The sequence below is a fragment of the Chlorocebus sabaeus genome, chromosome 10 (genome assembly GCF_047675955.1).
Source record: "Chlorocebus sabaeus isolate Y175 chromosome 10, mChlSab1.0.hap1, whole genome shotgun sequence".
Lineage (NCBI taxonomy): Eukaryota > Metazoa > Chordata > Mammalia > Primates > Cercopithecidae > Chlorocebus > Chlorocebus sabaeus.
Window position 1 is genome coordinate 83,022,391 of NC_132913.1, and position 13,028 is coordinate 83,035,418.

The 13,028-nt window shown below is 36.8% G+C and overlaps 1 protein-coding gene across 1 annotated transcript in view; it reads right to left on the minus strand.

Moving 5' to 3' along the window:
• Positions 1–13,028, minus strand: part of DNAH7 (dynein axonemal heavy chain 7) — a 330,767-nt gene that overhangs the window by 36,583 nt on the left and 281,156 nt on the right. Inside the window, exon 57 of the mRNA XM_007965701.3 lies at positions 8,138–8,299. Within this exon, the coding sequence (XP_007963892.3) occupies positions 8,138–8,299 (162 nt within the window). The remainder of the gene's footprint in view (positions 1–8,137; positions 8,300–13,028) is intronic.

Consider the following 13,028-nt stretch of genomic DNA (forward strand, 5'->3'; position numbering starts at 1 on the left):
AAAAAACACACACACACACAAAACAAATTAACCAGGTATGGTAGCACATGCCTATAGTTCCAGCTAGGGATGGGGCTGAGCAGGAGGATCGAAGCTGCAGTGAACGATAATCGTGCCACTACTTTCCAGCCTGGGTGACAGAGCAAGACCCTGTCTGAACACAAAACAAAACAAATATATATATATATATATATAAAATATATATAAAACTCAGAGATCAGCAGTGTTACTTCACCACCTTTCAATATCCATATATATTTGACAATTTGAATCATATATATATACAATTGTACACTTTTTTTTTTTGAGATGGAGTTTCACTCTTTTTGCCCAGGTTGGAGTGCAATGGCACGATCTCGGCTCACTGCAACCTCCACCTCCTGGGTTCAAGTGATTCTCCTGGTACAGCCTCCCGAGTAGCTGGGACTACAGGTGTGTGCCACCACGCCCGGCTAATTTTTTACATTTTTAGTAGAGACGGGGTTTCACTGTGTTAGCCAGGATGGTCTCAATTTCCTGACCTCCTGATTCGCCCGCCTTGGCCTCCCAAACTGCTGGGATCACAGGCGTGAGCCACAGCGCCTGGCCAAACTGTATACTTTTTTTCACAAATTCTTACATGATTTCTTTTACAATTTCATAAAACATTCTTTGAAAATACTATTTTAATAGCTGTTTTCTAATATTAAACACTTTCGTTGCTTCTAATTTTTTAATGTGCTGAATTATGTTCATTAAATATACATTTCTTAAAATTTCTAATGATTCTTCAGTCTAGATTCCTGAAAAGGAAATTACTATTTTCTTTCCAAAGAAAGAAGCTTATAAAAAGCAATTTATAAACGTTACCAGTCTGCTTTTCCAAAAAGCTGAAGCATTTGTAGCAGCCAGTTTTAAAATCTTTGCTAATATGGTAGGTCAATAATAATATTTTAATTTGCATTTCTAGACTAACAGTGAGGTCCACAATTATTTCATATGTTTAATACATTTTGTTGTTCTTTTTAAACTAGCCTCCTATTTTTCCTATTAAAGTATTGTAGGGTTTTTTTTGTTAGTTTTTTGTTTTTTTGAGTCAGAGTCTTGCTCTGTCACCCAGGTTGGAGTGCAGCGGTGTGATCAGGGCTGTCTCCACCTCCAGGGTTAAAGAGATCCTCCTACCTCAGCCTCTCAAATAGCTGAGACTACAGGCATATGCCACCATGCGTGGCTAATTTTTGTACTTTATGTAATGGTGGGGTTTCACCATGTTGCCCAGGCTGGCCTCAAACTCCTGGGCTCAGGCAATCCACTGTCTCAGCCTCCCAAAGTGCTGGGATTACAGGCATGAACCACTGCATCCTGCCCTATTGTTTTAATAGTACTTCTTTGTATATACTCTTTTATAAACTGACTTACTTTTCAAATTTGTGGAAATAATTTTTCTACTTAGTTTTAAAAAGTATTTTATTATGTTCTTTAGTGTATAGAATTTTTAACATTTATTAAGGCAATGGTGTTGATTTTTCACATTGCAATTTATCCTGAGCATAAATATTTACACACCCACCAGCAGTAGAGAAAATTCTATTTTTCACTACTCAAGAAAACAGAGTATTATTATTTAGGAAAAAAACTGACAATAAAACAATATAATTATTTTTAATTCTGATTTTGACATTGGCACTTTCAAAATTCTTATTCACCATTTGTATTCTTTATTTTATAAATTATTCACTCTGATCTATTATGTTTTTCTAATTTGAATGATTATCTCCTTTTTCTTATTCAAAAGCTCTTTGTAAAGATTGAATCAGTCTTTCAGATAAAATTTTAAATACTTTATCCATTTTTATCTTTTACTTCTACGATGTTTATAATATTTTAATATAGCAATATTTTAAAATATTTTATGCTAGGCCAGGCGCAGTGGCTCATACTTGTAATTCCAGCACTTTGGGAGGCCGAGGCAGGTGGATCACTTGAGGTCAGGAGTTTGATACCAGCCTGGCCAACATGATGAAACCCCATCTCTATTAAAAATACAAAAATTAGCTGGATGTGGTGGCACGCACCTGTAACCCCAGCTACTCAGGAGGCTGAGAAACAAGAATCGCTTGAACCTTGGAGGCAGAGGTTGCAGTGAGCTGAGATCGTGCCATTGCACTCCAGCCTGGGCAATAGGGCAAGACTCTGTCTCAAAATATATATATATTTCAAAAAATATATTTTTATACTAAAATATAGTAATCTCTTGAGAATGTTTTCATCATTTTTGTGCTTTCTATGTCCTCCTTACAGTTACCTACTAAAATCTAAAGTGCATAGATCCAACATTCTAGTGATCCCACTTTGAGCAATCCTTTCAAGTGGAAACAGTAGCACTAGGGTAAGTCGTAGTGATTAGAGAGAGGAAATTTATTGAATTAGATGCTGGAAATTATAAGGCTTGTTATTTGGTAGAACTGGAACTTAAGGCAGTGAATTTAGGAGAACACGTGTCAGTGACAAAACCCTTGTGAAAAAACCAAATCGAATCAGGAAGCATTGCAGAACATTTATGTGCTTCCAACTGCAAATGTGAGCGGAGTTTGATGAGATACACACACTGCCTGGGCTTGTGCTGTTGACCCTCACCCCATAAAAATGAAATATAATAAGAAAATGAAATTTAGTAAGAAAACTCATATGCAAATCAAATAAGTAGTAAATGCGGTAGAGGTGGATCAGCTAGCCCCTGAGAAGGCTTTGTGATGTAGACAGATGAGATGTGGAGGAGGAGAATTTCATAAGGGTTAATCTTGGCCAACATGCCCCTGAGAGTCCATGAGGTAAATGCTATCTGTTGTTTCTCTCAGAAGTTCGGTCAAATCCAGGGCCAATTAAATTGAGGAGTGTTTTCCCCAGGGGTGGGTGGGTTGGTGGGCATGTAGATTACTAAAGCTTCTAGAAATAGTGGCAGTTTGCTGCTTGGATTGCTTCCCTGTTCCTTGTTACAAGAGGGTTGAGACAATGAGCAGTGAGAGAGAGTAGGTGAAAACAGGGCTTGAAGTCAACAACTAGCGTTCAAGGTTATATAAGAAGTTCATTTTAACCTTAATTAGCAAAAAACAAAAAGAAAATAAAATCTTAATTATCAAAAAAGGGGAAATGCTGTGTAAGCGGTCATTAAAATGAAGATCTCTATCTACTTTGAAAGTTATCCACAACATATGTAGGTAAAAAAAAAGTAAGCTGAAGATAAATATGCACACTATAATAATGTTTTTGAGAAAAAATTATGTGTGTATTGTGTTTATATATGTGTATCTATATATGCACAGGAAAATATCCAGGCACATATGCCCCAGGATGTGAAAATGGTTGCCTCGGGGATCTGTTAGGGTCACAATGAGGGGTGAGAGGTGGGTCTTACACACACACACACACACACACACACACACACACCCCTACCAAAACAAGAATGACAAAGCAACTGCCCATCTGTCAAGTAGATAATATATATCCACCTAAATTTTCTTCTTTTACACTTTTAATTTTTTCTATTTAGTCTTTTTTGATCCAACAGAAATTATATATGAAGAATCTACTTTAGCAAATAATGAATTATTCTAACTTCACTTGTCAAATACCTCTTCCGTTTTCTAATGTCGATTGTTCAAGAAGGAGTGTATTAGACTTAATAATATCAAAGTGAGCTATGAATCCACATTCCGCAAAGAATCCCTCTTTAACTCTTGATTATATGTGACTCAAGAATAGCAGTTTTGTCAAGTTTGCCATATAATTACTATGCTGGAGGAATGTCAAGCACTTGCTGACTTGTCATTTAATAGAAAGAACCACTTTGGTCAGTGAAACATGTCATTTAAAGATTCCTGAAGAAAGTGAAATAGCTCATACTTGTACCACATAATTATTTATCATTTTTTATTTAATACATTTAAATATCATATTCTTTCACTATAAATGAATTAAAGAAACACAGAAAAACATGCGCAAATTAGCCATTTTTTTTAAAAAAAATTCTATTGTTTATGCAAAGTCCTGAAAGTTAGATGGAGTTCAGCATTTAAAGAGATATAACACTTTTGAAATTACTGTTACAAATCCAACAGGCACTTAATTTATTCTCTCCAGCATTTAACAGGATGAACTATTCTTAACACTCTTTATTTACTCAGATTGCTCACTCCTGTTTTTTTCCTGGCTGCACCATCTGCCCTCCACGTCTTCTGTTCTCTCTACCACCAATGTTTTTTGGTGATCACCAACATATAATCTGTGTTCTCTTCTTTTTCTACAGCACAAGGCCTCCCCTTTAAATCTATTTTCAGGCTTCTCCTAACACTTGAATAATCTATAAATCTCTATTTTGTGCTCTCTCTTCCCTTGAGTTTTATATCTATATGCCAAGAGCCTAAAAGACATTTTTACCTGGATATCCACTCACCCATCTGCTCTATACTATTAATGCCTGGTTCTATTCCCTGTCTGGATTAATGAATGAAAACAACGCCAATCCACACCAGAAAACTCACATCAACCAAGGCTTCTCCCTCTCCCTTTACCATTGAATATCTAAGTCATTTCAATCATTTCCCCTACATATCCATTGTATCTCTACCATGTTCCCTAATCTTGCTCAAATGATTTTGTTTAGACTCTTATCGTTACCCACCTGGGTTATCATGATAGTCTCCTGTATTACTTTCCTATGACACCAATAGGTGGCTTAAAATAATAGAAATTTATTTTCTAACAGTGCTGGAGTCTACAACTCTGAAATCAAGGGACTGGCAGGGCCACACTCTCTCTCAAGCCTCTATAAGGATTTTTCCCAGCCTCCTCTAGCTGTAGCTCCAGATGTTCCTTGGCTTGTGGCAGCACAACTCCAGTCTCTGCCTCTGTCTTCACATGGCTGTCTTCCTCTGTGTGTGTTCAGATTTCTCTCTTTTTATAATGACACTAGTCATATTAGCTTAACAGCCCACCCTACTCCCATATGACCACATTTTAACTTAACTAATTATACCCTCAATGACCCCATCCCAAAATAACGTCACATTCTGAATTACCATGGATTAAGACTTCAACATGTCTTTTACACAGCTCAACTCCTAGCATCTCCTAAAACCAGTCTGCCAGCTAAGTCTCTCTAATCCACTCTCCATTCTGTTGCAAGAGTGATATTTCTAAAAGGCAAAAATAGTCTCCAGAAAGCACACCAATAATAATAGAATAACCACCAAATTAGTTTGCATGGCATAATGTTCCAAATCACTCATAGGTAACCAAAGTTTTTCACTGATTTGTACTTTTTTTAAAGACTATTTTTAAAGAATAGTTTTAGGCTCAAAGCAAAATGGAGCAAAAGGTATAGGGATTTCCCACATATTCCCTTGTCCCCATACATGCATAGCCTCCTCCAGTATCAACATTCACGACCAGAGTGGCACATGTGTTCCAAATGATGAGCCTACACTGTCACATCATTCATTAGGACACAAAGTCCACAGCTGACATTAGGGTTCACTCCTGGTGCTGTACATTCTATGGATTTGGACAGTTTCATAATGTTGTGTATATATCATTATAGTATCATATAGATATTTGTGCTGCCCTAAATAAAAATTATCTGTGTTCTACCTATTCATCTTTCTTTCCTACGTAAGCCTTGGGAACCAATAATCATTTTACTGTCTCCACAATTTTGCCTATTCCAGAATGTCATATAGCTGAAATCACAGACTACATAGCCTTTTCAGACTGTATTCTCCCACTTAGCAATATGCATTTAAGTTTCCTCCATGTCATTTTACGGCTTAATAGCTCATTTCTTTTTAGCATGGAATAATATCCCATTGTCTGAATGTATCACAGTTTATCCATTCACCTACTAAAGGACAGCCTGGTTGCTTCCAAGTTTTGCCAATTATGAATAAAGCTTCTACACATGCCTATATGCAGGTTTTTGTGTGGACCTAAATTTTCAACTGCACTGGGAAAATAGAAAGGAGCATGATTGCTGGATCATATGGTAAAAGGATGTTTAGTTTTATAAGAAACTGCTGAAGTATCTTCCATAGTGGCTGTACCCACATCAGCAGTTAATGAGAGTTCCTGCTGCTCCACACCCTTGTTAGCATTTGGTGGTGTCAATACTCCAGATTTTGGTCATCCCAATAGATGTGTAATGGTCTCTCATTGTTTTAGTTTGTATTTCTTTGATGACATATAATGTGGGGAGCATCTTTCATATGCTTACTTGTCATATTGTATATATGTATTAGTGAGATGTCTGTTAAGATCTTTGACCCCTTTTTAAATCTGGTATTTTGTTTCCTTATTGTTGACTTTTAAGAGTTTGTTGGATATTTTGGATAATAGTCCTTTATCGGATATGTCTTTTGCAAACATTTTCTCTCAGTCTGTGATTTTTCATTTTTGTTTTTGTTTTTTTTTTTTTTTTTTTTGTTTTTTTTTTTTTTTTTTTAAGACGGGGTCTTGTTTAGCTAGGACTTGTATTAACTAGGACTTCTAGAACAATGTCGAAAAGCAACAGTGAGAAAGGATATCATTGCCTTGTTCCTGATCTTGGTGGGAAAGCTTCTAGTTTTTCACCATTTAAGTACAATTAGCTGTAGGTTTTTTGTATATTTGTTTAATCAAGTTGAGGATGCTCCCCTCCATTCCTAGTTTACTGAGAGGTTTTTTGTTGTTGTTGTTGTTTTGCTCTGTTTTGTTTTAAATCATGAATGAGTTGGATTTTTTCAGATGTTTTTTCTGCATCTATTGATATGATCATGTGATTTTTCTTCGTCAGCCTTTGAATTCATTAACTTAATTTGTAATATAAACCAGCCTTGCATACCTGCATACTTTTAACTGACTCTTCACTATAGAATATAATATTTTAAACTAGAACATACCCTACAAGTGTTCAGAACAAACTGTTAAATGGAAGAGCTTCTCAACCTTTTTTTTTTTTTTTTTTTTTTTTTTTTGTATTAAAAAGTGTAATTATAGCTTGAATACTTCCTCAGGCTCTGTATCACTGCATTTTTGCTGCCTTATTAGTGTATTTTTTGCACAAATGTTACTACAAGAAAATAGCTCATTAAATTTATGATTCTTTTGAATGTTTTGTCAAATTTAGATTCTGCAAAATTGAAGGCTTTCTGAATTCATTCTATAGAATAGGAATTTGTCCGATGAAACATAGAAGCTCAAATAAAAGATTCTTTACATAAGGTTAGATACAGTATCTGAACTCTCAGTATTTATTTTGTTCAGTTTCTTCTTTACTTTTGTAGAGATAGAATCCAATGCCTTTCTGTTTGTAAGCCTTTTTAAAAAGTCATAATTTACGAAACGTTTCAAAAACTAAAACTTTTTAATACTCAATTGATGAAATGATTTAGTTACAGATTTCAAACTAAATTTGAATAAAATTACCAAAATTTAGAGCATTAGCTTTCAGAAAAAGGCTTCATATTTTTCCAGGACATTTAGGTTTATTTATCAAGTGCTTCTTAAAAGGTACAGGCATGTCGAAAATCCCATTAATAAGTAGCAAAGAGAGAAAGGGTACTGCCATGCTGCGTGCGTATGAGTACATCAGAATTGGAGAGGCTGAAATATGGTTGATGTGACAAGATTAGGCTCTTTGGCTTCTTTCCAGAATCTATACTCCAGGTTAACACCAATGGCTTAAATAGATTTTTTTTCCCTGACAAATGGTCCAAACTTTGGAATAACGGTATAATGACATTTTCCTAAAAACAAAGTCACACTCCACAAAAGAAGAAAACTGGTCTGTTTGCTTTTTACATTTTGGAACCCGGTTGACTAACAGTCTTCTCAAGTCCTTTTCAAAATAAGTATAATATCATTTTTGGATCTCCCAAAGTGTTTATGTAATCAAAATAAATGATATAACATGGGTTTCTAATAGACAAACTGATGTCCTAACTACCTAGTATAGCAGTTATAATATCCTAGGATAATAAAGTACTACTTAATAAGCTGTTGGGAACTACTCTCCTATTCATTTTGTAAGAATAGAAATTAATCAGAAGTGCCCACTTACTGTAGCACACTTATAGCATGATAAAGAACAACATAGGTAATGTCCTTGCTGTGATTTTTATGATACCTCATACTGATTCAGGAACATGTGGAGTTGCTGTACACTGATTCTCAGATCAGTCTCATTGAACTCATAAGGAATATTCCAACCTAGGGGTCCAAATTTCCGTCTTTCTTGTACCAAAGCATGAAAGAAACACAGGCCATAAAGCAATTTCTTGAATTCCTCCTGTAATGAGAAGAAATGATGCCACATCATTATTTTCTCCATATACTGCATTATATTTACCATATTTTAAAATGAAAGCAAATTCCTTTCACTTGTAAATAGCATAGGGATATATTCATCCCTAATTATAATTATAACAGAATTAAGTATGTTTCTACAGCTCTTCAGGCAAAGTATATCTATCTGTGTACATGGTCACATAGCTATGCACACATAGCTATGCACCCCAGGTTTTTAGGAAGCATGGGAGGCTCACCTAACTTAATCCTGTGTTACAGATTTTGGAGGTCTTTACTGAAGCATCATAAGGCAACACATAACAATTCCAATGTGGTGCTCCCAGATCACCATGGAGAAATGTCAAAGGATATAATTCAAACTGATTAGAGATCTGTAAAACCCACAAGGAAAATAGGAAACAGGGAAGATAGAACTAGAAAGAGGATTTGTGAAGAGATTTCCTGGGAGGGAACAGCTGTTATGCTGGGAGTCCCCTTCCCCTAACCCCCAGTGGGGAGGGTTGTGTGGGGTCTACTCTCTAAGTTCGAGTTAGTGAGAAGGAATTGATGGGGCCACATGGAGAGCTGACACATGTGCCCTGCAGTTGGGGCAGGGTGGAAAGTAGGGAGAGGATGGTAAAAGTGAAGTCGCCACACTCCTCCTACAGTGGGCCCATCCGGTGGGAATCTCAAGGAGCAGACAGGGAGTGTGGGCTGAGAATGGGAGCTGGGGGTCATTTTAAAGGTGCCCTGGTCAAGAACACTTCTGCCACAGGATGAGGACACCCCAAGGGTAAGAGCCTGTATGAAGGGAGTGCTGGAGAACCAGAAGCTGAGGAGAATTTGGAGCAGCCATCTCGAGTAGAGGCACTGCCAAAGGTGACAGAGTCACAGTCACAGGAGTCCAGCAGGGGAGCCGAAGGAGAACCCATGAAAACACTCACAAGAGATTTCACAAAGAGCTCAACAGTCAGCTTTAAATGATTTGTCAAGTCTAGAGAGCTGTAGGCAATAGCAGCCCCCATCAGGAATTTCTGCCTCTCCCAGCCTTACCCTCACACACACTTGCTGCTGAGCAGTCTGCATCAGCAGCTATCAAGTGCAGGAGGAGTCACACAAAGAAAGATGCCAACTCCATCTTCCCCCAAGGGCAGGAAGTCCATCAACTACAGGCCCAAGGTGAGACACTGAGAAGTGGAAACCTAGATTTTGAATAAAAGTTGAAGTAATGATCAATATATTACATCATACTTCTTGGTTTTTGAATCAAGGCTGGCTTTGCAATTTAAAATGACTATAGAACACTTTACTACCTAACAGTAATCAGAAAAGTCACAGAAATGACCTCTTATACAAGAGCAGGGGAAGGGTTTCCCTCATAGAATAAATTTGAAAGGGGGAGTGGGAGACAAAAGAAAAAGTAGCATAAATTTAACCACAGAGGTTAAACATGCTGGGCTAATTCTGGACTATTTTCAATATATTAGAGAATTGAGCAAATCAGTAAATGTGCTGATATGTTGAAAGCTAGGCTTCTCATCGCAGAAGAAGGGACATACAAATATGGAATGAGGAAAAGCAAAAAAGATATCTGAGAAGAGTGACTGAAATTAGAGGCATTAGTATGAATTCATCACTTATAAAATATGTATGTAGTATTTATGTGCACATGAACTTGTCTGCATGCATGTGTATGTATATTCGTATATTTGCATGTAGGTGTGCATGTATATTTGCACATTTGTGTATGTGTGTACATGTGTATACTTCTAAGTTCTCTCCACTGAAAGCATCAAGAAAACACAGATAATGCAGTAACAATAAGCTCCTCTAACACCCAAACCATGCTCTCTAATGCCATTCTCCATTAAAAGGAAACGGCATTCTTCAGAAAACTGGCTGATTCCAGAGCTGGGGCAAGATGGGTATACCATGAGCCTGGAACATCTTATGTCAGAAAGTAAGAGGTACTACTGCTACTAATCATCAGATAATAGAATATTTTTTAAAAAATATGGAACCTATACCACGTACAGAGGAAGCAGTTTGAACGAGCCCTAATCGACGAACTCTGGAACAATCTGAGCACCAAAAGACTCAAGTATAGCAATGAAAATACTTAATGTACCATTGAGGGGGAAAAAAAAAGCCTAGGAATTCATAGTCCATGCCAATTAATGGATACACAAATGGCGGAGAAGGGAGAACTGTCACTTACAGTAGAGTGCCAAGTGTTGAATGTGGAAGGGAGCATGCGGGTGGGAAATAATATTTTTACAATCGTCACAGGAATAACTGGATCAGGTAAGAATCATTAATGATTACTAAGTCTGGGTTAGGACTGGATTTTGAAGAGGAATGGGATATTTTCATGGTGCTAAAGTATCTCCCCCACAGACCGATTATTCATGGCAAAGGGGAAAGCAGTTATTATACAGTGAGGAAATAAGGCAATACTTTGTCTTGGTGATCAGAATTAGTATCATCAATGAGGGACAAATGGCATCATGTGCCTCCAGATGTGATCTCTGAGCATACAGCATCACCTACGGAATATCTTGGCTAAAATTGAATCACCTGAATCTAATTATGAGAAAACATTAAAAAAAACCAAAATGAGAAATTTATTAAAAACCAAAGAGAAAGTCCTAGACATAGTAAACAGGCAAGAGAAAAAAATAAGACATCCAAATAGAAAAAGAAGAAGACAAACTCTTCTCTCTCTTTGCTGACAATATGATTCTATACCTAGAAAACACCAAAGACTCTGCCAAAAGACTCTTAGAACTGATAAATGACTTCAGTAAAGTTTCAGAATACGAAATCAATGTACAAAAATGAGCAGAATTTCCATACACCAATAATGTTCAAGCTGAAAACCAAATCAAGGACACAATCCCATTTATAATAGCTGCCTTCCTTCCCACACAATACCTAGGAATACATTTAACTAAGGAGGTGAAAAATCTCTACAAGGAGAACCACAAAACACTGCTGAAAGAAATCACAGGTGACTCAAACAAATGGAAAAACTCCACGCTCATGGACTGGAAGAATCAATACTCTTAAAATGGCCATACACCCCAAAGGAATATACACACTCAACACCATTCTTATCAAACTATCAATGTCATTTTTCACAGAATTAGAAAAAACTAATTCTACAACTCATAAAGAACCAAAAACAGCTTGAATAGCCAAAGCAATCCTAAACAAAAAGAACAATACCAGAGTCATCATATTACCCAACTTTAAATTATACTACAAGGTTACAGTAACCAAAACAGCATGGTACTGGTTAAAAAAAGAAAAAAGAAAAGAAAAACAGACACATAGACCAATGGAAAAGAATAGCGAACCCAGAAATAAAGCTGCACACCTACAGCCATCTACTCTATGACAAAGTTGACAAAAATAAGCAATGGAGAAAAGATTCCCTATTCAATAAATGGTACTAGGATAGCTGGCTAGCCATATGCAGAAGAATGAAACTGGATCCCTACATTTCACCATATTCAAAAATTAACTCAAAATGAATTAAAGACTTAAATGTAAAAATTCAAACTATAAAAATCCTAGAAGAAAACGGAGGAAATACCCTTCTCAAAACTGGCCTTAGAAAATAATTTTTGGCTAAGTCCTCAAAAGCAATTGCAACAAAAACAAAAATTGACAAGTGGGACCTAATTAAACTAAAGAGCTTCTGCACAGCAAAAGAAACTATCAACAGGGTAAAAAGATAACCTTCAGAATGGGAGAAAATATTTGCAAACTATGCATCTGACAAAGGTCTAAAACGTCCAGAATCTATAAGGAACTTAAACAATTTAGCAAGCAATAAACAAATAACCCCATTAAAATGGGCAGAAGACATGAACAGACACTTCTTGAAAGAAGACATACAAGTGGCCAAGAAACATATAAAAAAGTGCTCCACATCACTAATCATCAGAGAAATGTAAATCAAAACCACCATAAGATACCATCTTATACCAGTCAGAATGGCTGTTACTAAAAAGTCAAAACACAATGGATGCTTGTGAGGCTGCAGAGAAAAGGGAATGCTTATACACTGTTGGTAGGAACGTAAATTAATTTAGCGACTGTGGAAAGCAGTTTGGAGATTTCTTAAATAACTTAAAACAGAACTACCACTCCACCAAACAATCCCATTACTGCATGTATATCCAGAGAAGATAAATCATTCTACTCAAAAGACACATGAACTCGTATGTTCTCAGCACTAATTGCAATAGCAAAGACATGGAATCAACCTTAGAGTACATCAGTGGTGGACTGGATTAAGAAAATGTAGTACTTATACACTGTGGCATACTATGCAGCCATAAAAAAGAATGAAGTCATGCTCCTTGCAGCAACATAGATGCAGCTGGAGGCCATTATCCTAAGCTAGTTAATGCAGGAGCAGAAAACCAAATACTGCATCTTCTCACTTATAAGTAGGAGCTAAACATCGGGTAAAGACAAACACAAAGAAGGAAACAATAGGCCAGGTGCGGTGGCTCATTCCTGTAATCCCAGAACTTTGGGAGGCCAAGGAGGGCAGACCACTTAGGTCAGGTGCTTGAGACCAGCCTGGCCAACATGGTGAAACCCCATCTCTGCCAAAAAAATACAAAAATTAGCCAGGTGTGGTGGTGTGTGCGTGTAGTCCCATCTACTCATGAGGCTGAGATGGGATAATCATTTGAGCCTGAGAGGTAGAGGTT